Source organism: Plecotus auritus, assembly GCF_963455305.1.
Source record: "Plecotus auritus genome assembly, chromosome: 1".
Lineage (NCBI taxonomy): Eukaryota > Metazoa > Chordata > Mammalia > Chiroptera > Vespertilionidae > Plecotus > Plecotus auritus.
This window is the reverse complement of record NC_137770.1, coordinates 65,842,730-65,870,412: the sequence shown is the minus strand read 5'-3', so window position 1 is coordinate 65,870,412 and position 27,683 is coordinate 65,842,730. Positions and strand designations below refer to the sequence as shown.

Genomic DNA, 27,683 nt, shown 5'->3' with positions numbered 1-27,683 from the left:
TCACATTAAATTTCAATAGGCATTTCTTTAGCATTTAGTAAAAAAAAAAAATATGGATTTAGTGAGCTTTAAAAAAAGTCAAAATCATGGCTATGATCATGTTACTGGAGAAAGATACTCCTATTTTTTTGCCTTTGGTGGGCAGTTAATTCACCTATATCAGTGGTCGGCAAACTCATTAGTCAACAGAGCCAAATATCAACAGTAAAACGATTGAAATTTCTTTTGAGAGCCAAATTTTTTAAACTTAAACTATATAGGTAGGTACATTGTTATTAACTTAATTAGGGTACTCCTAAGCTGGCCTTTGCTAAAAACTCAAGGGGCCAAAGAGCCGCATGTGGCTCGCGAGCTGCAGTTTGCCGACCACTGACCTATATTATAGGGTGTTTACTAGTTTTAAATGAAAAAAAAAATAACCTTTTTGTTTTTAATGAAGTATTTTATGAACTCCCAGTTGTACATTGCACATATTTTGCAAGACTCTAAAATTTTTTAAATTAGTAAACACTCCAAATAACCACAAAGTTTGTCTTCACTTTATTATTAAACTATAACACACCTTTACATCATGTTTTATTTTTACATGAACGATGACCCAATTCTGTATTTATATTTTCCCCAAACGCTGACAATTTAATTACTCATAAGGTCAATAATTAATGTTTAGGAAATCTACAGGTGCTCACAACTTGTAGGTTCTGGATATATTATCCAAACTTGAATAGAATTGGAATGTTCTAGCTGAGTCTGGAGAACAAGACCCCCTAAGTAAGAATGAGATGAGAGATTTTTGTTGTTTTTGTTTTGTTTTGCTTTCAATGTGGTTTGGGCTTGGATTCCTTAACACTGTTTAGAAACGTGCCTCAAAACCACATTGGAGTTTTATCAGAGCTCCCCTCGCTGGGAATCTTCTTAAGTGGGAGCTAGGTTTTACTACGCAATGCTTCAGCACTACGGACAGCGCCTACTTACTCCTAAGAAAGGGAGGGGATCCGGTTGGGTTTGCGTAGTGGAGAAAACGGGGAGCAGGGGAAAATAACCCCAAATGCCGCATGCAGTCCCCAGTTAAAGCTTTCACTCGAGTCTTTCCCGTATTGGAGGAGAAGAAAGACGTAAGAATTTAGAGCCCTCACAAACACACACTCGCGCGCGCGCAGCAAATATTAGCACACTGCTACATCGAAGAAATCCATGCACATTTTCCTGCAAAACACACTCGCGCGCGCACACACAAGTACTTCGCGGGCGCCCGCGGCTCCTGCCTCTCGCTGACAGATACATTTTCACAGGTAGGCCAGGAAAGCGCTAACCACGGTCCTGTGACTCCACGCAGGTTCCCAGGACATGCCTTTTACATTACTACTGAACAGATCAGCGAACACAGACAAACCTGCCAACACTTAAGTCTACTCGCTGGATTTCATCTCCATGGCAACAAGCATGGAAGGTGAGACAACCCTGGCCAAGAAGTAACTTTCTCCCCCTACCCACCGCATTAACTGAAGGATTCCAGTGCAGGTCCAGATGAGAAGCATGTCCTCATTCTCTTGTATTTCTGAAGCTAGGAAGAGGGAGAGGAGGTGGGGGAAAGGAGCCTGCAGGTCTGGTGAGTTCCAATTCTAAAGGAGGAAGAGCACTAATGTTTCTGCTGCTGCTGCTGTTGCTGCCAAAAAGAAAAAGCAACACAAAACAAAAGAGCACGTATGTGTGCAGTTTGCTGATGCTTCTCCCATGTTTTGTAGATTTCTATGCTTCTCCAGTCTAGTATGTCCAAAGAGAACTGAGACAAACAAGGCATAATGATTATGATAGTCTAGGTTTCTCTAGTGAGACATTTTGAGAATTTTCAGACTAGGTTTTCAGTGCTTTGAAAGGAACGAATATCAGAGTCCTTGAGGAATTATCCAAAGATTCTCTTAAGAAGGGAATTCTCTTAAGGTTGAAATCTGAAAGGGGGAGGGGTGGTTCTGGCAGATCCCAAGGTTTTGGATCCCTGGCAAGGCCTGAAATTTATGCAGTTCATCATGATGAAGACATCTGGGTTTGTAATTTAAGGTTTTCCTTTGATTACAACATATTTCATTCCTAATGATTAACTAGCTCTGTGCAGATGTGGCCTCAATAATGTTTCGTTTTACCTCTTTAGCTTTAATGGGATTTAATAATCTTGATATATGGGGGGGGGGGGGCCTGGACGTGTGTGTATGAGAGGATTCATTATTTTTTAAGCTTGGGTTTTCTTATATGTCTCATTTTATGAAATTATGAATGTTCATATTATTACCATTAAAGATTATCATATCTAATGACCAATATCAAAATACTTTTCACCCAGAAACATCATATTCCACTATAATAGCTGTTATTTCAGATTTCCTGCTTGGAATATCATTAATAGATAAATAAATGGGGGAAAACCTGTTGATTAAAATAAAATACAGGAGAGTCTTTATTTTTAATGGGCACATACTTTTCAATATTGGTTCTGCAATTGCACATGCTGCATGCAAATTAAATAACTATCTGTTTCTGAAAAATAAATTTTATACCTCCAACCAGTAAACTTATTTCATAGAAGAAATAAACATCACACATAACAGTCATGTTTATAAAATGCTATATATCAGGTATAAAAATACTGTTATCTTTGTTTGACTACTAAAGATGGTATGTTTTGTAAGGCTTAACATAGAAATATTTTATTTATTGATTAATAACTACAAGGCAACTCAGTGAGATTTGGGCCTTTTTATATCTACAGGTATACCCTTGGCCTAATCCTATGACTTGTCAGGACTTAGAGATTGCAGTTTCTGACAATTTCCATGAAGGAAATGATGTTTTCAACTCAATTATTCATTTCTAAGGGTGCCTAAATACTTATTCCAGTGAATATGGCTTGAGGCAATATTTTATCATTTGCACTAGTACTATAAAATTGTATTTAAATGCTTTAATCATAATATATATAGACCCTGATATTTAAACTGTACAATATTGATAATTTTACCCATTTTTTGTTGTTGTTGTTGTTGTGTAGCATGTTTCAAATAACTTTGCCACACAATTTTAACGTTCTACTCCCTTTTGGAAATTTTATTTCTTAACTATTTTTTTCTCATAAAAATTTATTCATGGTTTTGTAATTTCATGCTCTAAATTTTTGTCATTTTGCGCTCATGTACTATTTCCCAGTAAAAAGATTCCTTTTGAGGTAGGCATTAAAATGATTGTTGTGTAGCAGGAAGAACATGCTGATTTATTTATTTTATTTTTTTTAAAATATATTTTATTGATATTTCACAGAGAGGAAGGGAGAGGGATAGAGAGCTAGAAACATCGATGAGAGAGAAACATCGATCAGCTGCCTCCTGCGCACCTCCCACTGAGGATGTGCCCGCAACCAAGGTACATGCCCTTGACCGGAATCGAACCCGGGACCTTTCAGTCCGCAGGCCGACGCTCTATCCACTGAGCCAAACCGGTTTTGGCCAGCTGATTTATTTTTATTTGCTTTCCAATCTCTTCCAGGGATTAGAGAAACTGAAACTATATTGTTTATCCAGAGTTGTTGAGTAACTTTAGATACTTATTAATTATGAGAAATCAGTGTTGTAACTGAAGACTTCTATTTATTTTAACAATATCTAGTTATTACCATTGATTTTATGTCATATTATTCTCTATACCAATAGAAATGTGCAAAGCTCAGCCCTAGCTGGTTTGGCTCAGTGGATAGAGCGATGGCCTGCGGACTGAAGAGTCCCGGGTTTAATTCCAGTCAAGGGCACATGCCCAGGTTGCAGGCTCAATCCCCAGTAGAGGGGCATGCAGGAGGCAGCCAATCAATGATTTTTTCTCATCATTGGTATTTCTGTCTCTCTCACCTTCTCCCTTCCTCTCTGAAATAAATAAAAATATATTAAAAGAAAGAAAGAAACGTGCAAAGCGCAGCATACTTAGCAGTATATTCTCAAACACTTTAAGACTTGGTGTTGAAATGACACCAAGTTCATTCACATTGTTCATTTCACAGAGCAAGAAAAATGGAAAGTTTGGGTAAAGATTTGAAAAAATTAGGTCTGAAAATAGTAGTATTTTAACTACTATGTATATGGCTTAAATTACCAAGACCATCTATTTGCTAAAGATACTGTTAGGCAATTGCTTAACATTTTACTTATTTGCTTGTGTAGACACAGCTTGGAGCAATGGCTACACTTTCTTCAACCTTGAATACTAGGCTTTCAGTTATTCTTCTTGACTGGTGTTTTGTTTTCATTTTTAATAAAAGGTAGAATTTTAGGACTAACATAAAAGTCTAAGTTCTTCCTTTTAAGATATTTACCAAACATCTGTCTTTCTCATCCCAACATTTTTTATTAAAAATGGGAATGTCATAGTTCTTTTGAACCCCAAGTGAATTTACTCGGTTCTATTTTTTTAAATTGAATATACAGTATAATCATATCCTTATTCTTGAAAGTACTTAGTCTGATGATCTCAGCTTCTGTACTTTTAACTTTTGTACAATTAAAACTTCTTTTCTGTCAAGTTTCCTTTAGGGCCTGACCCCATTTTCTCTTTCCCCATCACTCCTAAACCTTCTTCAGTTTAGTGTCCCTCCTGGACATTCAACTGAAAGTTTTAAATGATGAAAAAATTCTGAATGGCAATGTCCTATTTTTCAGTTCCCATTACCACTGCAGAATTTGACATAGTTTAGCCACACCTCATAGACACTCTAGCCTCCTTTGTTCCAGGGGAACTTCCTACTACAGATTTCCTTGTGTTTCCGATCACTCCATATACGACTCCACAAACAGATATGATTTTCTCCTCATAAGAGAATTGTTTGTTGAGGCTCTTTCCTAGGCTTCTTGCATCTTCAATCTTTCTAGTACCTGCAAATAGAACCTTAAAGGAATTACAACAAAATTGCCTTCTGGATCAATCCAGAACAAGTAGATCCCAGAGGATCACACTTGAAATATTTGAATACAGCTATCGTCTTTCTTGATCTTTCTTTTCCTAGGCAAAACTCCACAGTTCTTTCCATCTATTAAATTTTGATCTGTGAAGTTTTGATGCTTCTATGTATCTGACTCTCTCCACCCAGGATGCATTCTTTTACACAAACTTTACTTGACAATAGGCCCTCAAGATATTCTCCCCACTGGCAATTTTATGCTGGACAAAATTATCTGGATTAATTTATTCAAAACTGCCTATTAAAGTGTCTAATGTGTGCCACTAATTCACTAAGTCCAGAAAAAACCTCTTCATTTGCTTTCTAAATTTACACTTTGCTCATATTTCCTTTATTTTGGTTAATGGAAACACTGTCTCCTAATATATGGTGACAGGAGAAGATTTGACTTTGGGTCGTGGGCAGATGGTGCAATATACAGATCTTGTAACATAGAAACCCACACCTGAAACTTTTATGTTCATGTTACCAATGTCACCCAATCAATTTATTAAAAAAAAAAAAGAAAGAAAACACTTTCTTTCAAGTGTCCAGCCTTAATAAAATGGAATCACCTTTGATGCCTCTCTTTTCATGGCCCACTATACTAGTTGCCTAATCCTATCCCTCATCCTATATAATAAAAGGCTAATATGCAAATTGTCCCTTCGACCGGGAGTTCAACCAGGGGGCAGGGATGGTGAGCCAACGCCCATGGCCCCTCCCCCCAACCATCCGTGCACGAATTCGGGCCTCTAGTGTCTTTATAAATATCTTTCAAGCCCATACCCTCTTCCACACATTTACTTCCTAGTCCAGGTCCTCATTGCTTCCTACTTGGATCATTTCTTTTCCATGATGCTTCCTCTCTGAAATCTTTGTCTACTTTAGTGTCATCATTAAACTCTTGGCCTTTAGACAAATAAATTACAAAATCAGCCTGACAGTTAAGATATTTCACCTTTTGGCTTCAACCTACCTTTCCAGTGGTCTGTTCCAATACTCTCCTTTGCTTGGGTAAACTTGCTCACTATCCTCTGAAAAAATCCAGTACTTCTCTGCCTTCATATTTATTGTCATGCTGTTTCCTTCTCCACATATCTAAATCTTCTGAGTTTTAAGACTCCGCTCAAATACAATCTCTTACAAGGAAACCTTCCCTGGTCCCTTAATGGGTGAAATTTCTATTCCTCCCTAAATGTGTTTATCTTCTTTGAATCCCTTTTTTCATCAAGATGTTAAAGATAATATCAACCCTGGATTGTTGTTATGGAAATTCAATGAAATGACACATTAAGCAGTGTTTGGTAAACAGCATATGTTAAATGAAGGTTTGTTTCCTTTGTAGAAGCCTACGTTGTTTAAGTCTTGTTTGTGCATGGATCGCTTTCCTTACAAGTTGGAATCTCTTTGAGTAGAGAGGTCCATGTCTTCTAGAACATAGTAACAAATCAAAAAATATTCTTGTGTGGTATCTTTATGATTTTAAAAAAATCAAATAAAAGTTTTTTTGTTCATTTTATTTTGACTAAATACGTTTTCAGGTTCTGGGTGTTTCAAACTTAGATATCTTTAAGCCAGCACTTTATTCATCAAAAATTATATTTTCACCCAGCTGGTGTGGTCAGTGGTTGAGCATCAACCTATGAGCCAGAAGTTCACAATTCAATTTCCAGTCAGGGCACATGCTCCGGTTACAGGCTTGATCCTCTGTGTGGGGTGTGCAGGAGGCAGCCAATCAATGATTCTCTCTTGTCATTGATGTTTCTATTTCTCTCTCTCCCTTCCTCTTTGAAATCAGTAAAAATATGTACTTTTTTAAAATTACATTTTTAATACATTTAGTTTAATTCAATTTAGGTATTTATTGAGTACCTACAATATGCCAAGAACTATGGCCACTACTTTAGTAGTAGTTATTTTTCCTTTAAAAATGATAAGTAACTCAATTCACAGACTGTCTAAGATTCTAAGAACAAAGTATATCTGATATACTAGAGGCCCAGTGCATGAAATTCATGCATGAGGGGGTATGTCCCTCAGCCCAGCCTGCACCCTCTCCAATCTGGGACCCCTTGAGGGATGTCCGACTGCCCGTTTAGGCCCGATCCTAGTCGGACATCCCTCTGACAATCCAGGACTGCTGGCTCCCAACCACTTGCCTGCCTGCCCGCCTGATTGCTCCCTAACCACTCCTCTGCCATCCTGATTGATGCCAAACTGCTCCCCTGCCAGCCCGATTGCCCCCAACTGCCCTCCCCTGCAGGCCTGGTCCCCCCAACTGCCCTCCCCTGCAGGCCTGGTTCCCCCCAACTGTCCTCCTCTGCAGGCCTGGTCCCCCCCAACTGCCCTCCTCTGCCAGCCCAGTCACCCCTAACTGCCCTCCCCTGCAGGCCTGATCACCCCCAACTGCCCTCCCCTGCAGGCCTGGTTTCCCCCACCTGCCCTCCTCTGCCGACCCGGTCACCCCTAACTGCCCTCCCCTGCAGGCCTGATCGCTCCCAACTGTCCTCCCTTGCAGGCCTGTCCCCCCCCCCACTCCCCTCCCCTGCCGGCCACCTTGTGGTGGCCATCTTGTGTCCAAATGGGGCAGCCATCTTTGACCACATGGAGGCAGCCATCTTGTGTGTTGGAGTGATGGTCAATTTGCATATTAATCTTTTATTAGATAGGATGTTAGACAAATTATAATATAAAATATAAGAGTGTTTGTATCTTTAATAGGAATATACCTTGTTTTATTTCTTTTTTTTTCCCCAATTACCATTCATCTTTAACATTATTTTGCATTAGTTTCAAATATACATCATAGTGGTTATCTATCATATGCTTTACAAAGTATTCCCCCTGATTTTTTCAGTACCCACCTGGCACCATTCATAGATATTACAATATTATTGACTATATTCCCTATGCTGTACTTTATATCTCCTTGACTATTTTGTAACTATTTGTAGAAAGATACCTTGTTTTAATTAGTAGTGACAAATGAGTTGAGTGTTTTATTGCTAGCACTAGAAAAAACCTTTGTTTGTTTATTTGGTCAGTTGGTGGTTTTAATAAGAATGACAGAGTCTAGTGGATTAATCACTGGCTAAGAGCCAAGTTAACAGGATTTAATTATTCTAATGATCAGCTGTGACCCTGCTTCTCTGTCTACATTGATTTGATTAACTGATTCTAAAGGTAATTAATTTAATTAACATTGAGACATCAAATGGGAAAATTATTTTGCTTCAAGTCAGCATACACTTTTATTTTTGTTTTTTTTACCAACACTTTTGTTGTAATTTCAGAATCTCAGAATAGTAGAAGCTTGGGTGTGGGATCTAGCTGGGAGGGAACTGAGGAGCTTGCCTTGAAGCTACATTTTCATAGGAAACATGCCATTTAATTTGAATTTTATGTTTATTAAGGGTGTTCTGAAAGCTAATGGAGATCGTGGAAAGATGGCTAATAGCCCACATTTACTGCTGCTTGTTTCCGGCAAGCTGCTATGTTGGATACTGCACTTATAAACAAAATTTTAAAAATACAATTTCTCTCTTTAACAAATTGAGATTTAGTGTGTGGAGTAGTTGTAGAAAAGAAAATACATGAACATAAGTCTAAAAGCTAAGGAGGGAAAAAGAGAGAAGACATTAAAAGGATCAGAATCACCTGGTCAGTGTAGCTCAGTAGTTGAGCATTGACCTATGAACCAGGAGATCATGTTTCTATTCCCAGTAGGGGGAATGCAGGAGGCAGCTGATCAATGATTCTCTCTCATCATTGATGTTTCTTTTTATCTCTCTCTTCCTCTTACTTCCTCTCTCTGAAGTCAATAAAAAAAAAAAAAAGATCAGAATTTGTATCAGACAAAATGGCACTAGAGATGGGCCTTGTAACATGGACCTTAGAGAATGTGACCAGCTCACACTCTATAATTATATGTGGTTGTATCTACACATGCAAAAAAATAGATGACAATCTGGGTCAAAGAAGCAGTGACTTTACCTCACAATGCTTTTGACTAAAAGCTTTTAAGATTAATTATTTAAATATTTACCTTCATACTTGATTTTTTTAAAATGTGTTTTTACTGATTTTAGAGAAAGAGTAATGAACAGGGAGGGGGAGAGAGAGACAGAAAAAGAGAGAGAGAAGGGAAACATCGATAGGCTACTTCCTGCATGCCCCCTACTGGATGAAGCCCACACTCCCAGGCTTGTGACCTGACTGGGAATCGAACTAGCGACCCTTTGGAGCCAGCTAGGGCCATACTTGGTTTTATATTGAGCATATAGAGCTACAGTTTTATGTGTCCACAAAGGCAGTTCTGGAATTGCTACAATAGAAGCAGCATCTCCAATGCTAATTTGATCCTGATTCATATCTAATGATGTTTTCAGATGTCTTGTGAGTTAAGTCAAGAGGGCTTGAAAAATGCCAGATTTTATAAAACAATTATCTGCTCAATATCACACATTGATAAAACTAAACTGATTTCAATTTTGTATCTAGGCCAAGAGGTGACTCCAGCTGGAATTCTCAAGAGCCACAACGATGTGACAGTGAATAATGAGTAGTTCCTACTGTGGCAACTCTTCAGCTAAGATGAGTGTCAACGAAGTATCCGCTTTCTCATTGACTTTGGAGCAAAAAACTGGCTTTGCTTTTGTTGGGATTTTGTGTATTTTCTTGGGACTTCTTATTATCAGATGCTTCAAAATCCTGTTAGACCCGTATAGTAGCATGCCTTCCTCTACATGGGAAGATGAAGTTGAAGAGTTTGATAAGGGGACATTTGAATATGCACTTGCATGACAGATCCAGCTTCATGGTTTTTAGTTATGTGCTTTTGGGACACGTGGTGAATACACTTGTAATTACCTTGAGTGTGCTGCTGGAGAGAGGCTCATTTCATTCACTAAATTCAATAAACATGCGTGGTTAATTTATCCACCTTGCTGTGTAAATGATAAACCATCATTGGGTTTCCTCACTTTCCTCTATCCCCTAATATTGAGGTGTCTAATGACTAGAGTAAAAGGATCCTTCAACCATATATACCATCTTTATTCTTATCTCAAACATCAGCCTTAAATCCCTGCTTTCTTTTTGTGCAAATGAACTCTGCTAGAGGCTTCCTGCTTCTGCCCCTCTGCAATGCCACGGTTAGGGTTAGGGTTAGGACACCCTCTCCACATTCCCAACTCCAGCCCACTTAACATTAGAGAATCAAGTGTCTTAAACATAAGGGACCCCTGGTCCAAAGGATAAATCGAATATGATTTTCCTAGTAATAGCCATTGGTCAAAAATATTCACAGATGAAAAAATATTTCACAAAACTAATACACAAACCTACAAATAGCCACAGGCCCTGAAGATCCCCAGTTATCACAGTGTCATGACCCTTCTAATTATTCTCCCTCTGGAATCTCTTACAATAAAACCCCTGAGCTTGAGATCCAAACCAGACCTGCTTCAAACTGATACTTCCTCCTCCTCCTTGCCCTTTTTAAATTAAATGTATTGAGGTGACACTGGCTAATGCAATTAAATAGAGTTCAAGTGTGCAGTTTTAGGATACATGTGTGCCCAACACCCAAAGTCAAATCTTCCATCACCATACACTTGACCCCTCTCCTCTTCACTTCCTCCCACCCTCTTTTCTCACTGGTAACCACTGTACTGTTGTCTGTGTCTATGAGTTTTTGTTTGTTTGTTTGTCTTATTTGTCCATTGTTGATTTCAGTTTATATCCCACATATGAGGAAAATCATATGGTGCTTGACTTCTTCTGTCCGATTTATTTCTCTTAGCATGATATGGCACATATAGACCATAGAATACTACAGTCCTAAGAAAAAATGAAATACTGCCATTTGGGCCAACATGGATGGATCTTGAGAATATCCTTCTCTCCTTTTATCAACAGCACAAAAAGGGGAGTTTCCAGCATGGCCTAGTGGAAAGAGCACTTGTCCAGGAACAAGCAGTCCAGTCTCTGCCCTGCTACCACTTCAGCTGTGCGAGTGGGTTAAGTCATCTAATCTCAGTGGACTTCAGTGAGGAGGCTAACTAGAGGATGCTTAATGTACCTTTCAATCCTAGTGTACTGTGAACTCTACAAACATGTCTGGCAACCCAGACATCTGAGATTAATGAGGACTTAAAATGTTATGAAAAGAATTTTAGTTTAAGAGCTTAAACTCAGATATATTATTTCTAATATTGGCCCACCCCAAAACAAGCTTTATGACCTAGATATTTACCTACAGCAGACTTCTTTTCAACATCTGCAAAACAAGGATAAAGAAGCCCATTCTGTATGTCTTGTAGGAATGCTGAGAGGACTAAGTGACACGATGAATGTGAAAGGAATTTGAGAACCATAAAACCCAGTTTAAACATACCTTTCTATCATTATTTATTATCCTCACTGGTCAGAATAATAAAGGTTCCCAAACCTTAAAAAGCAATGGTTTAGTGTAAATTATTCAAACTCTCCAGTCTTCATTCTCTTCATTTGATAAGTGAAAATATAGAATTCTATAATTCCAAAATCTTTTCCAACTATAAAATTCTGATTCTCCATAATCAATGAATGGAGGAATAGCAGGAGATAAATAAACATAAAAATATTTGTATCACTTGAGAATACAACACTGCCAAACATACCAAAAAAAGAATGACTTATAGCCCTAGCTCGTTTGGCTCAGTGGATAGAGTGTCAGACTGCGGACTCAAGGGTCCCGGGTTTGATTCCAGTCAAGGGCACACACCCGAGTTATGGTCTCATTCCCCAGTGGGGGCATGCAGGAGGCAGCCGATCAATGATTCTCTCTCATCATTGATGTTTCTCTCTCTCTCTCCCTCTCCCTTCCTCTCTGAAATCAATAATATATATATATATATATATATATATATATATATATATATATTAAAAAGAATGACTTATATTTACTGAGTTAACACTACATTAGGTGTTTTCCATTTATTATGTGAATTGATACTTTTATCAATCCTTTGAGTTCAGTATTACTATTTTTTCACTTTATTATCTCAATTTTACAGGTAAGAAACTGAAGTTGAGAGAGACTAACTTCCCAAGATCACCAAGCTAGGGAATGGTTGTGTTAGAAATTGAACTTGGGCAATCTAATGTCAGAGTCCTTGTTTGGAAACACTCTGCTGCACTCCAACACTGTCCACATAGTCTATGACCAAGAAATTTAAAACAAAGTCTCCAAAAGATATTTGTACACCCATATTTATAGCAGCATTATTTACATTAGCTAAAATATAGAAGCAACCCAAGAGTCCATCAATGGATGAACTGTAAGTAATTGTGGTAAATATATACAATAGAATATTATTTAGCCTTGAAAAGGAAGGGAATTCTGCAATATGCCTAAGAACATTACACGAAGTGAAATAAGCCATTTACAGAAAGGAAAATACTGTGTGATTCCACTTATATGAGGTACTTACTAGTAAAGTAGTCAAAAATCATTAAAAAAAAACAGAATGGGAAATGGAGGTGGGAGGAAAATGGGGAGATATTGTTTAGTAGGTATATAGGGTTGTGTTTTTTTTTGCCAGATGAAAAGAGTTATGGGGATGGATGATGGTGATGGTCTCACAACAATGTGAATGTATTTAATATCACTGAACTGTGTACTGAAAGATGATTAAGGCAGTAAATTTTATGTGAAGTGTATTTTACCACAGTAAAAATGCAAAAGCAAAAGCAAACAACAAAAGACCTGCCTAGCACCATATCTGGGACACGGAATATAATAAATAAGTGTCCATTGTACTCCCTTCCCCCAAGAAAACAAGAAAGAGAGAAATAGGTTGGCTCCTGAAAGGGGCAGGTATTGGGGGAACATTTGAAGGAAGGGAGACTGGAGGGGGCAGAAGTAACTGCAAGTAAGTCCACAGCCTGTCCAAGGCCCGTGAACAGGACTTGTTTTTGGTTTCAGCCTCATCTCAACTGATTTAAATAACCAGCCCCACCTAGCTGAATCTGAAATGTGACTAATTCCTATGCCTGACTACCTTCTACTTGGGGAGTCAGAACTCTTTGTAAAGCAGATAAATTCCTTGTCCCAGCGGCCTTTTGAGAGCAGAAGGAGTTATAGGTACATACTTGCAATTCTGTCTCTATATGATGTACAGCCTCATACATTAGCCTGACTGATTAGCATGACCCTTACCTGACTAAGAGCATCTAAGGGGTTTTACTTAGGTACCTCTAGTCCCCTTTAAATAGTCTGGCATCTGTTTCTCCCTATTTTAGTAGGCATAGGATCTATCTCACTCTCTAATGATTCACGCCAGAATCTTGGATGTGGCTAAGTAAAAGTCACCAATTGAAAATATTGCCAAAATAGTAAAAGCGAACCCTAAGTATAAACACAAATTGACTCATTTATTCCTCACAATAACTCCACAACAAGGTCGGTAGCACTATTATCCACAACTGCATTTTACAGATGAGAAAATAAAGGTAGAAAGAGACTGAGGAACTTGCCAGAGATCACACAGGTAGGAAGTGGCAGGGTCAGGATGGGAAGGGAGCATTCTGACTCCAGAGACTTGCTCTCACTCCCTGTATCACACCACAGCCATGCTGCTCAGGCAACTGGAACTCACTTGCATAGTTTTAGATAAAACACCAGGAGGACTTATTCAATCTTCACAATTGAAAACCATGACAGAACCTGCAGGGCGAAATTGTTTGTGCTGTCTTAATAATTACCATCTCCCAGATGTGAGCCAAACCTCTCCCTCTACAAAACTCAAAATCTGAGTTTGATAAAATGTTTCCCAAAGGGAGACAAAAAGGTCATTTAGCAGTGCCACTGGGAAACTTACCTACAGTGTGATTTCTTCTTGAAATTGTTTTCCTACTACATAGGAATATTTGCAATAAATCATTGACTGTACTCTCAATCTACTCACTTCCCATGCAGAGAAGAGTCAAAGTAATAGGTATGATAAGCAAGATAAAATAATCTCAAATAGCATTTTCTAGTTACAAAGTATAGAAATTATTTCTGGAGGACTACATTTTCTGCACATGCCAAACACTAGGAGGTCACTAAGAATCATGTGAAATAAGAAGATGGGATTGAATTTATTTAGTTCCAAACAACTAAAGCACTGCTCGTAATTTTGTTGGATAATTGCTGTTGAGTAACACAACTCCCCTTATGAATTAAAGAAACTTTATTTTACTTTCTATCTAAAAAGATTAATGGTTTACTAGTAGTTACTATTTGATGTAGTACTTAAGGTTCCTCAGGGCTAATTACTGGGCGGGACCCTACTGTATTATTCCAGGCCAATCATTGCTCAGTCATCTCTTTCAAGGAAGATTCTAACCAATAAGAAGAAGGCTAAGATTCTGAGATAAAAGCTTAGTGCCCCATATATGCCTGGGTGATGCTGAAGCAGGTTACCCTTCCTGAGAAAAGGCTCCTGGTGGTGAGTTAAACATTTCTGGGCAGGGTAAAATGCCACTTAATATTATGCATAAAGTAGATTCTGAGGAGTGGAGTAAGGGCGAGGATATCAAGGACTATAAAGAGAAGTGGGATATTCCATAAAAACTGAAGAGACAACAGAGTCGCTTAGGATTCCCCCAGGACAGGTTACTTGAAAGTTGAAGTTGAAATTTTTTAAATTCAAATAAATAGTTTTATTAATTTCAGGAGAGAGACAAGTTTTTGTATTTATCTTTCTAAAACTTTCTTGGAAAAGACAAATGTTAAGGTATAAATAAAAGGATATTATTCTAAAGAAAGAATGCACTAAGATGGGGTTATACCATGGATTTTGAAAATGATTCAATACTCTGCTTATCTAAAAGTCACATATAAGCTTCTCAGTGAAGATTCAGAATATTTAATTAAGGGGAATCAGAGAAGCATGGTTGTTTAACCTAAATATCGAACACGACTTTTCTGAGGACTGTGATTGATGTCCTTACCCTGATTAATCATGTGTTATTTTAAAGACTTCATAATAGCATTTGTAAAACAGACACATTTTTGAGCAAATCAAACATTTTGAAGGCAAGTGAAAAAGCTCATCATTTAGAGGGACATCGTCTTGACAGGACATATTTTTTAAATCTACCAAGAATATACTTTTAGAAGATTAAATATTTTTAAATTTTACTTATCATTTAATTATATAGATATCAATCAAAAAATACCTTGCAGTTTCAACATTTAGTACTGTCAATGAACTGTGTTTCAGGCTAAGAATGTTCTCATCAGCTCTTACTGTACTAAATCAGTAGTTATATCTTTTCTTATTGAATCCAACTGCACAGAGTCTAAGCAATTACTACAAACACAGGTAACAGTTTAATGACTCTATTGGAAACTCGGTTTGCTAAATCCCCAGTTATTTATCATGGGATTTAATTACTCAGGTGATCAAGGTTCCTGGACAGGCACTTTTTAATGAAATTAACTCAAAAATATATTCTTGTGAAACAACAGTTTCCTCACACCCCCATTCCTACTTAAATATATTTCTATTACTTGAACCAAGTTTAATTTTCTTTTTCAATGACAGCTTTGAAGAACAATGTGAAGATTGAATAGGAAATACATCAAGAATCTACTTATTGAGCTCTTCTAACAAAAGCCAGGAGCTCCCTAATGCAAACACATTAGTGTTTATTTTGAGGAGGAAATATATAATTTTTTAAAAAAATCAATAATAAAGTAAATAGCTGAGTTCTCCTCCCCCCCCCCCCCCCAAAAAAAAAAATCTAGTTGGAAGATGTCCCTGAACAATTCTTCCAACGTATTTCTGGACCCTGCGCCCAGTAATAGCAATCGCTTTCAAGTTAATGTCATAAATGAGGGCCCTGAGGGCAGTGCGGCAGCGGATAACAGCGACCCTCCACATTATGAGGAAACCTCCTTTGGGGATGAAGCCCAGACCAGATTCAGAATCAGCTTTAGGCCTGGGAAACAGGAATGCTATGACAATTTTCTCCAAAATGGAGAAACTACTAAGACAGATGCTAGTTTTCATGTTTATGATTCTCACACAAACACATACTACCTACAAACCTTTGGCCACAACACCATGGATGCTGTCCCCAAGATCGAGTACTATCGCAACACCGGCAGCCTCAGTGGGCCCAAGGCCAACCGACCCAGCCTGCTTGAAATCCACGAGCAACTTGCAAAGGTAAGTTTAAGAGAACAAGCAGGTATCCTTCCTTCCTTCTTCAGGCGATTTCCTGTTCTTCAGTAGCACTAGGAATATAGAAGCGTCCAATGATGAGGTCTATTCCAAACTGTCCATCTTACTCACACGGCTGTTCCTCGTTCCCAATAAGCAGAAAATACACAAAAGTGTTTCACAGATGTTTGCTGACTGAGGAAAGAAAACTAGAGAATTGACTCTGAAAGTTAGGCAATATGTCCTAGCTTGTTTACAATTGTAGTCTACTCCATTCACACTTGGTTAAACATGTCAAACTGAATACTAAGCTGATTTCACCTTGGGATGAATGCTTCTACAACAGTTGTGAAAAAAAAAATCCCTGGTGCTTGCTGTAGTTAATTCTGTGGTACCAGCCTTTAGTGCACATGGGTATTTTCCATATTCTTTAAAGAGACAGCAGAGATTTATAAGGTTCAGCATGTTATCCCTTCCACTTCAAAGCTTTGCCTGTGGCTCCCGAGTACACTTAAACATATAAAAGTAACTAAATTAAATTTAAGTACAGAAGCAGCAGATGTGGCTAAACTTTTTATTATTTAAAGAATATAGCCACAGTTCCCAAATCTGCCAGAAACATAAGGCAGCACTTTTTCTAATCTTGCAGCAAATCATGTGTAAGCTTCGTCGATTTCTTCTTCCATAACCTGCTCTAAAATATGTTGATGCACTTTATCTTCCTGTTCTTCTGGAACACATTTGGGAATGAATATCATTCTTTGTGGATATAATCACTTGCTAAGAAGAAGAATTAACTGTCACATATCCAAATATAGTTTACTCTTGCCCAAGTGTTGAGATGAGGGAAAAAATTGGTTGGAACAATTTCTTTTATAATCATTCATTTGTTCAACAATTTTTTTTATTTTATTAAATGATCACCTACTCTGGGGATTCTAGGAATGCTGATCTCATGAAAGATGCTAATAAAGGTGAAAAGTTCCTTTTAGTTTCTGCTCATCCTTCTTTCCCCAAGGAAACCAATCTCCAAAACTTGTTCCCCGTGATTGTGTAAGGTCCCTGACTCTAGATTCTACAACCAGAGACAGTGATTTGGGGGAGAGGGGATGGAGGTGAAGGGAGACAGAGCCCATGATCCTCTCCCCACCAGACTTGACTTGTTCTGTGCACTACTTCTGCAACACTTTGTTACATGGCTGTTTTCTTTATAGGAATATGGTTTAGACTCTCTGAGATATTAATGCTAAGTCAAGAGGAGTTAGCAATGTGGCAATGTCATACAATATGACAACTCCCCCAGGAGATTTTTTTAAAAATATATTTTATTGATATTTCACAGAGAGGAAGGGAGAGGGATAGAGAGCCAGAAACATCGATGAGAGAGAAACATCGATCAGCTGCCTCGTGCACACCCCCTACTGGAGACGTGCCAGCAACCAAGGTACATGCCCTTGACCGGAATCAAACCTGGGACCTTTCAGTCCGCAGGCTGACGCTCTATCCACTGAGCCAAACCGGTTTCAGCACCCCCAGAAGATTTTTGAGAAGAGGGCAATTTGAAATCAGATCGAGGTGTCACTTTCCTTTTCTATTTGAGGGAAGAAGAGAGGAGAAGAGAAAAAAGGGAGAGGAAGGAGGGAAAAGAAGGCGGAGAAAAGAGTGTATAAGGGGTTTCCAAGATGTGGGAGGGGTAGAAAGAGAAACTTAGGGCATTTTATAAAGAAATTTCAATTTATTCTGAAGTAGTAAAATGAGCCAAAGTCCTCTTTAAAAAGACCTGAAATTCCATTCCACCACACTCTACAAGATAATTTTTAAAGCTTCTCCTTCATAAAATTGTGATCAAAATTTAAATATTCTCATTCACTCCCTTCCCCAACTTACAATAAAAGAAAATAAATTTAACTCTATTAAAAAGGAAATGGAGTAAACTCACATTGTTCTTAGGACTGAAATTCTGGAGAGAAAAGAGTAGCGTATTTACAATTTCTAAAGCCATAACATGTAAATCTTTATACACAGGAAGAATAACTCAGAGGGAACGACGTTGTTAATAAAACCATTTGATTCAGTAGAAATGCAATAGCTGCATTTGACAGATGTGATAGCTGAGTTATCATATTCTTTTTGGAAAGATAAAATGAGACTAAGGACTTAACTTTAATTTAAAGCATTTTTTTTTTCTCAGTTACAAAGGAGTGGCAAATTAAACAAATTAAAAGTTAGGTTTAGGCCCCATGCCCTGACTAATCATTCTGAATTAGTACAGCAATAAGTTACTTTTTGTATGGACTTGACCCTTACTTATGTAAGGTACTTCATTTTGATTAAATCATACACAAGTACCCACAGAGCCCACTTGGGAGCAGAATTCAAATACAACCACAGCAACTACAGTGGGACATTCCTGCAGCCAGGATCATTGTAGTGTCACTAAAGTTGTAGGGACAAGTCTGCCTCCCCATGTGTTCCACCCTGTGATATCCTTTGATTGCAAGACATTAGCAGTGCCTTCTTCAATTCACCTCTCTCCTTCCCAGTGAATTTGCTGCTACTATTCCCAGGCTTTCCTCTACCCCACACCCCCAAATAAAAGATGAAGACTTGCAATGTAATGTAATGTAACTCTACTGCCACCTCCTTGTGGTCCTTGACATTTTTTATGGTAGTTTCTCAAATCACAACTAGAGTAAACATTATATGATAATATTCAGATATGTCACAGATTTTTGTACACAAAAAAATTGTAAGTGATAGTGTTTACTTAATTTAAAAGTGGAAAGTAATTGACATATTACTTGTTTGGTGATCTTTTTGTATCCATTATTATACTACTTTAAAAAGCCACTTAAGAATGGTACATTTATACTAAATGGCAAAACATATTTAGTCAGAAACTAATTGGATTTTGTGGTTATAATTCCCAAGTCAGAAAAAAAATACAAGTTTGTCCTAATCGATAAAATAAAAAATAACTTTGAAAGATCTTGTTTTAAGTATCAATCTTAAGTGAAATTCTAGTAGGAGTAGATATTGACAGAATTTGGTAGGCCAATGATTTGCAATCATAGTTGAAGAAATCTTCTTTATTTTCTGTATAGTAAAGAGTTAAATGCCTATACTGGTGATTATGAATTAAGAATTTATAAAAACTCTAATTAAAAGCAGAAAAAAGAGTCCTGTATCCCTTACTTGCTCTACAGTATTATACAAGCTACATAACTTCAGCTGATCTTGCAAGATGCTTGTGAATACTAATGTTTATATGCATATAAAGTCTAGCATATTGCCTCCAAAGGATAGAAACTCAAAAAATGTTAATAATGATTATGGTAATTTTTATACTAGCTAATTTAAATTTTTTATTTAAAAAGTAAAATATACACCAATCCAATATTTAACAAGTATTAAATATATGTAATGAACTATCTCTTATCTAATGTAAATCTTCAGTTATTCTCTTCAGGGGAATCATTACTGAGAGTTTCTTATAAATCCTGAAATTTTTTATGCCTATACTAATATATATATATAATTTTCTGTCCATATTCTTTTTTTTAAACATTTATTAGGACATATTTTACACATTCTCTTGGACTCTGTTGTTTTCACTAAAAAATATACTTTGGAGATCTTCCCATATCAAAACATTTATAATGATCATTATATAATACATCTAGCAAAGGTTAATTTAGTATTTTTACTTTGTAAAAACAATCCCGCTTTTAGTATCCACCGTAACTCTTATCTCCATCTTTTCATGGAACTCCTTTTCAGCCTTACTAACTACCATTGTTAGCATTTCAGAAAAAACATAATTATAAAGGAATCAGGAAAATACGTAGCCTTTCCATCAAAATCACTGTTCTCATGTCATTGAAATAAATTGCCTATGAAATGTATAAAATACTATAAAAATAAAAATATTATTCTTAAGGAAACCAACTGTTTAGAAACTGATTCTAAACAAAGTCAATAGAATGACTTCATATATGAGTCATTAGATTGTTAGCAACTAAAATAAATTTATGAATAAAAGCATTAAGTGTAACTCTGATATATAATAAACTTTTTACTAAGAATTTTTATATATCAAGCAGAATGGTAACATTTGACAAATTCTCATTCAATCTTTATAACAACTCTTCAAGTTAGGTACTATTATTTTTATTTTATAGCTGGTGAAAGTGTTATAAAATCCTATGGACCTTAGAAAACAATGACTTAGAGAACTCAAAACTTCCAAGGTCAAAAAACCCTCTTATTTCCTTTTTTAAAATTTATTTTTATTTTAAAGGTCACATGGCTGACAAGTTGAACCCATGCCTACATGACTGCAGAGCCCATGCTCTTTATTACATATTTCATCCTCAGCCTACTCTCCCATAGTCCTTTGCCTCAGCTCATTCCATGGCAATGGAATTTGGTGGAACTTGGGCACAAAGAAGAAATCACACCTCAGTCATGTGGGTTGAGCAGAAGACCCCAATTCCTTCTTATTTTGGGGACTGTGCCAAGACATTACTTTGCTTCCCCTACTGAATTAATTGCAGATCTCAATTTTCATTGTCACCATTAAAAGTATTTATTAGCCATTTATTTATAAGAGCTTCTGTATAAAGCGAGTTAAAAAGATTTTAAAATTTTATAAGTCAAATGGCATTGCTATGGGTAGAAATAAAGGATATGTAGTCAAGTTAAGCATTAAACCACAGAAGTCAATGTAGAAATGCTTATCTTCTGTAAAAGGACAAACAAAATGTACAAATGCATTCCCCATAAAACAACTTTTTCTAAAGTGTTTCAAGGTTCAAATTTGGAGCTTTCACATTCAAACTGGGGCTATTAGAAATATCGCCAAGCAAATAAAATAGACATTAAAATTGAGGCAATAAATGCCTTAAAGGCCAGGGATGACCAGAAGCTACCCCTAAAATATTTGTTGGAGTTAAACTACAAATAAGGGCTCATTCTAATACCTGTCGAGTTTGTAGTACCCAAGGTCACACCTGGGAGCTCTTACTATTAAAATACTCTATGGGAACAAACAAACAAAAAAGATTAATTTTCCATTATAAATTGTTCAGTGATAGATGGTGAGTAGAGTAGGAGTTCCCTTAAAATATACTTAGAAAATACTAAGAATCATTTCATTTCATTTTCTTATTCTGGTTTGTCATGGTTTATCACATGTAGCTCTATGTTGGCCCAAGTTATCAAAAATATAAGTCCATTTGTGTGTGAGCCATGTGTTTTTCAGATGTAGTAAAAATACTGTGACTGTAAATTCTTCCATTGGTATGAGTTAGAGGCATAATCTATAGTAACTTTTAGAACAATAAAAAAAAAACCTTCTTTAATTTCTTTTTTTAAAAATTATTTTTATTTATAGTTAACTATATCACATTAGCTTCAAGTCTATAACACAGTGATTAGATATTTATATACCTTATGGTTGATCACCAGGATATTATCCTACAGTTATTATTATATTATTGACTATATATGCTATGATATTACATCCCCATGACTAACTTTATAACTGGCAGTCTGTACTTCTTAATACCATTCACCTTTTTCACCATCCTCCACACCCTCCCATCTAGCGATCATCAATTTGTTCTCTGTATCTATGAGTCTGTTTCTGTTTTGTTTTGTTTATTTTCACAATTTAAAATATTCCCCTTTATCACAAAGGGCTAGAAATGTACAAACATAATAATATTGGTTATTAAGATATACAAATGTGATTAGAATCATGTTGTTGCTGTTTTAATTCTGAAATGAACCTTAGGAATGATCTGGTCCTTAGGAATTAGTTTTAAAACAATCCAGTGACAGCAGTCTGAGAGGTCTAGGGGAATAATATTGGACATATGTTGATAATTGTGGAAGCTGAATGATAGGTACATGAGATATATTATTCTCCTTATCATTGCATATGTTTAAATATTTCAATAATAAAAAATATTTTAAAATAATGAGGAGGATATCATGTAGGCCTAAATATTTATGAAACTACTTCTCAATGATGGTCTAAAGTTTCTACTACCCCAAGATTAAAGGCTAAAAACTTGAAAATGTATCTAGTTAGAACTTAAAGAATAAATATGTCAATTTTTTCATTTACCCCTTAATCTATATACAGTTGAAGCTTTACTACTTTATTAGTATTAGCAGAACAAAGTTTGTTATCAAATGGTCTTTCTTTTTAATGCACTTTATTTTAACTTCTCTGAATACTTAATGCACAGGTAAAAACTCTTAGTAAATAAATAATCATTCCCTAAAGCTATGCAATTTAAAATGCATTTATAAAGGTTGTGGGTCATCGTTTATGGTAATGGAGTGTGAACAAACAAATTAACTCCAAGTATGAAGGGAAAAAACTGGTTCCAGGCAGCAAGCATAAAACTTTTATTAGTCTTTAAGATGTTGGTCCCAAGAACATGCAGAAGCCAGGAGTCTGCTTGCCACAGCCACCAAGCACCCACAAACCCTCCCCCAAAGTCCTGTTCAGTACTTTATCATCATTGCTGTTTGGGCTTGCAAACAAGGCATTTATTAAGAAGAGAAACCAAGTTTTGCTTTGCCATGTCAGAACAGGAAGATGGCAAACAGAAAAATGAATTTGCCTTCAAGTAAACTACTTCAAAGTAAGATTTTCAGAAAACCCAGTGGATGTATCCTCATTTGCCTTATCCAGGAAAGGTTAAGTAACTCGCTGGGGGACACACCCTGAATTAATTGCATAGCCCAAACTGTATTCCAAGTCTTCTAGTTTATATGGTGCAGCAGTTTCTCAACTCTGGGAATGAACAATGGAAATAGATTCTGTATTTATAAATTTACTCTCAGACCATTAAAGTCAATAGAAGAAATATATACATTGAAGGATTTTCCCCCCTTTAAGGTATAAATATATTTAAAATTTTGAAACTTTAGCAGGTTTAACATATTTACCTAAGGGAGAGTTATACATCCTACATTGACTTCATTTAGGAATAGTTGAGAAAATTATTGCCTTACTAATTTCCATATATGATGATTTCCCTGACACGTCCTATAGAAGATACTTTTTGCTTTATATAGAGATAAGTTGAAGAACTATTAAACATGACTAGAAGGGCATCAATCAGAAATATATGTTCATTTAAGAGGAAATATTAATATTCTATTCATCCTTTAACCTACTTCGTAAGATTTTTTTACAGCCATTGGTATTCTCATTAATCCAGATCTAAGGGTCACAGTTACCCTCAGAGTTCATCAGAGAGCAAAGCAATTTCCTGGACCAGACCCTCAAGTTCAGGTTTAATCATAAAACATGGGTTTTATTCCCAAGACTGCCTTTGTAAAGCAAGTGATTAAGGCTTTGTCTCATGGGATCCCCAATTAATCCAGGAAAAGGAAATTGCCTTCTCTCTGAATGAATAACTGCTGATGGTCTGGCCATGGGATCTTTTTTTCCAAAGCATATTACCATTTAAATAACAATTTTAAAAATTAATTTATTTTCCAATTATAGTTGACATACAGTATTATATTAGTTTCAGTGTACAACATAGTGCTCAGACATTTATGCACCTTATGAAGTGATCACCCATCTGACACTATATATAGTTATTACAATGTTACTGACTATAGTCCTCATGCTGTACTTTATATCGCCATGACTATTTTTATAATTGGCAATTTGTACTTCTTAATCTGGCCATGGGATCTTGATTAACTAGATTATTGACAACTTTCAAAGTTTTTTTTCTCAAATTAAGTCAATAAATGAATCTCCTAACTAAATAATCTCTTCAACTGTTATGGACATTTTAACACATTTCTCAATTCCCTGTTCTCATTGATTTTCCAATTGTAGAAAATGAAAGTTACATTTGACCCACTCAGCTGCCTTATGTTTGTAGAATCCTTTCAGAGAGAAGTTGAATTTTTAATTGACTGGAGAACAACCTCAACTGTTTCACCCATCTACTGTGTGGGGTTCCACAGCTGTTAATGAATATTTACATTGCAGGTATTAGGAATATGATATTCTGCAGAAATTAAGTATATTTTTAAAATTTAAGAATCCATATCTGAACCCATGTTATTTTACTAATTTATTTTTACTTTTTTAAAATTAACTACTGAAAAATTGTGAATTACATGCATGACTTGCTTTTGTGGCTGGAATACAGAGCCAGGTTCTGCCCTGCTAGTTCAGCCTCTACTTCCATGGACTTTGTTCATCCATATCTTACATTGATGTAAATATATGCTGTCGACTTTCAATTATCTGTGCAAATAGGGATTTAAGGATGCTTAAGATATATACTCAAGGTAATTCATAACTAAATTTTAACTATTAATTTGTATCTTTTTTCATTCAACCTTTCCCCTCCAATGATGTCGTTAAATAAAATAATCTGGCTTGTGATTTATTCCTTTCCTCTCCCTTTTGAAATGTGGCCTGTACAAAGGAAAGCATGAGAAAGGGAATACCCGGTAGGGAAGGAAGAAAAAAGAAATAGGAAGCAAGAACGGATGAGGAACTAAGTTGTCTGCTCCTACGTGATAAATAGCAGGTGACCTTCAAGTCCCCTTTATGGATTCAATAGTGTTTATCAATAGCCTGATGTATAAGGCCCTTAGTTGACATTGAGGAGAAGTAAGCAATACCACCACCTTCTTTTCAGTTTAGTTGACATACAATGACTTATAGTATTATATTACATTGGCTACCCAAGTGTCACATAAGTATCATGAAAAAAGTTTTATGCGAGAACAAAATTGGGAAATATTCTCACTTACACAGAGAAGTAAAAAAATATGCTGGAAGAAGGAGACAGGAAGTCAAACTCATTTTTAATAAACAGCCTAAATTAGAGCCAGTTTACAGTGTGTAGGCTAACGGTACACCAAAGCTCAAGCAGCAAGAATCCCTGAGCATGGCAAGGGCAAGAACTCTGATGGCCCCCAAATAAGGTCCTTATAATTAATATGGAATATTTATTTCATGCCAGTTCCATTTTAGGGGGCGGGGATACCTTTGTTCAAGACCTCTTAGCTGGTAATGTCAGAACATATCATTCTAGGCTTAAATAAATTTAAAATATTTAAACAAATGAAGTTGTTCTTTAATAATGATAATTAAGTGCTGAATTAAAAGACTTCCTTAATGGTTTCAAAACCCTTACTGGGAAAGATTGATTTTGGGAAGCACAGTGGGGTATAGTTTAACCATTACAGAGTCAGGAAGGTGTCAGGTAGGCTAAATTAAGTGGATGCTTCTGAAGTTAATAAAAGTCATACCTAAAAGAGAAATTAGGGAGTTGTTCTTGAGAGAAACAGAGCTACCACCTCCCCCAATGAATTCAGAGACTTTCTACTAATGAGGAAGGTCTTTTTCAAAGTTAGGCCATAGGAAAAATAAACTTAAAAAATAAATAAATAACGATTTTAAGCTTTTTTATACTACATCTCATTTCACACTCAGCCAATCTTTCTAATTGTGAGACTTCTCTCCTTCTGTACAATACTAATAGCACAGCCCACAGTTCTCAGGCAAAGGCATATCTCATCGAAAAGAAATTTTCCCTACAGGAATAGCATTCTTGTAGCCATACGATGCCTTTAAACCTTTTTCTTAAAAAGAAAAAAAAAATTGTATCCATTCATTGAATCTTCTTAAAGATACTCTGACATGAGTAGAGAAGTTTTATCATTATTATTTTAGATGAATAAAATGAATCCCAGAGAGAATAATGGAAGGAAGGCCAGGTACTCTGTTTTAGTAAGGAAGGTTAACTTTCAGGTCCTCTTACCAAGTCTTCTTAAAGATCCTCATTCACAGACTTTCCTCCTTTTATTGCATCCCTTCTTCTCTCTTTTGTTCCTTTTGTGTCCATTTTCCTGTAAGGCAATATTCTTACCAGTAGAAGAACTGTCCAGATTGCTCACCACACTGGTAGTCTTAGTGCCTTCAGCTTCCCAGGGCAGAAATTGTTATCTTAAAATGTCTAGAATTATTTTTTTTCTAAGAGTTTATGTCCATTGTTTTGATTTGCTCTGAAATTTTTATGGAAACGTGTGTTTGTTGACCGTATACTGTGTTTGTGCTCTCTGTAAAAATGCAGAATGTGGCAGTGGCCCCAGGTTCAACTGACAGGGTTGCTAACGGTGATGGGATGCCTGGAGATGAACAAGCTGAAAACAAAGAAGAAGATGATAAATCTGGTGCTGTGAAGTTTGGATGGGTGAAAGGTGTGCTGGTGAGAAAGCTCCTCTGTTTACAAATGAGAATGATCCATTCAATGTTCTAGCAGACTGTTAACAAGGCCTGAACACCAGGGTTACAAAGACCTGGTTTGCCGCACTATCACTTCTCATGTCCCTTTCAACATCCTTCCATCCACAGGTAAGGTGCATGCTGAATATCTGGGGTGTCATGCTCTTCATTCGCCTCTCCTGGATTGTTGGAGAAGCTGGAATCGGTAAGCATGTTTCCCCTCTCTTATATAATTTTTTATGTCAATTTCAAGTTCAATAAGCAGTTTGTGTTCACCATTAATGCTGAATGTGAGATGAAGGTCACAGAAGAGCATTTGTACTCTTGCTTTGCCTCTCAGACTTGTTTGTCAGAGAGGAAAGGTGAAGCATTAACTCCTGGGAGACTGGAATTTTCCAGTTTGCCAACCAGATAAATGCTCAAGGAAATATTTCTACATTTTCATAGAGTTTTAGGTGTATAGGAATATATACACACATTCATATTAAATAATAGTATTCATATTTGTGACATACTGACATTTATCAGAGTATCCTCCTTATGATTATTGGCAAAACTTCACTAAGTAAAAATAACTTGAGGAAAACAAGTGAAAATGTGACCTGACTATTAAAAATGCTGAATTGTTGAACATTTTCCAAAGAAAATAGTTCTGTTCATTTTAGATATCAGCAGTAAGAAAACAAAGGTTAATAAAGTATTGCCAGATGGAAGCGTACAGTGATAGATAAAACGACTGAGATCATATATATAACTCTTGCTAATTTTTCTAAATGGAAAATGAATGTTGTTGAAATTATTATGAGTGATTATTTAATGTTTAAATATTATATTCTATTTAAAGTATTATTTCCTGTGGCAAATCTTTTTATTGAAAGTATATTAATAAAATTTATATAAAAATGTATTTGAATTTTATCGAAGTTCCTGATTTAATGTGATAAAAATTAATAATGTGTTCTACTCTATATATGGAAAATACATTATGGATTCACTCTTAGGGAAGACTTATAAATCATTAGTATCAAGAACATAGACATTTGGATATGCTTTCAGATACTATTCCAGAATGTATCTCACTTCTCATTAAAAAGGTACTTGATCATTATTTAATACCTTTGCTCCTCAAAACACATTCAGAATTATCAGAAGACTAACTCGGAAAAGGAAAGGTCTGGGTTGTAAATTGAAAAACTGGAACCTGTTCCCATAGTTTTTCCATGTT

The 27,683-nt window shown here is 36.3% G+C and overlaps 2 protein-coding genes across 6 annotated transcripts in view; both read left to right on the top strand.

Annotated features, from left to right (window-relative positions):
• Positions 1-1,032: 1,032 nt before the first annotated feature.
• On the top strand, positions 1,033-9,886 carry CTXN2 (cortexin 2). Of its 4 annotated transcripts, XM_080674369.1 has the most exons (3): positions 1,033-1,115; positions 1,337-1,450; positions 9,476-9,886. In XM_080674369.1, the coding sequence occupies exon 3, from the start codon at positions 9,533-9,535 to the stop codon at positions 9,776-9,778; it is 246 nt and encodes an 81-aa protein (XP_080530495.1). In that variant the 5' UTR covers positions 1,033-1,115; positions 1,337-1,450; positions 9,476-9,532; the 3' UTR covers positions 9,779-9,886. The 4 variants fall into 4 exon arrangements, with proteins under 4 accessions (XP_080530495.1, XP_080530494.1, XP_080530496.1 ...); XM_080674368.1 differs by lacking the exon at positions 1,033-1,115 and having other exon boundaries at positions 1,159-1,450; XM_080674370.1 differs by lacking the exons at positions 1,033-1,115; positions 1,337-1,450 and adding an exon at positions 1,522-1,609.
• A 4,518-nt stretch (positions 9,887-14,404) lies between these two features.
• SLC12A1 (solute carrier family 12 member 1) overlaps positions 14,405-27,683 on the top strand; it is a 94,987-nt gene continuing 81,708 nt past the window's right edge. For both annotated transcript variants that reach the window (XM_080645638.1, XM_080645639.1), the window contains exons 1-4: positions 14,405-14,451; positions 15,553-16,179; positions 26,307-26,441; positions 26,588-26,663. In XM_080645638.1, coding sequence (XP_080501764.1) covers positions 15,763-16,179; positions 26,307-26,441; positions 26,588-26,663 — 628 coding nt within the window. In that variant the 5' untranslated portion in view covers positions 14,405-14,451; positions 15,553-15,762. The remainder of the gene's footprint in view (positions 14,452-15,552; positions 16,180-26,306; positions 26,442-26,587; positions 26,664-27,683) is intronic.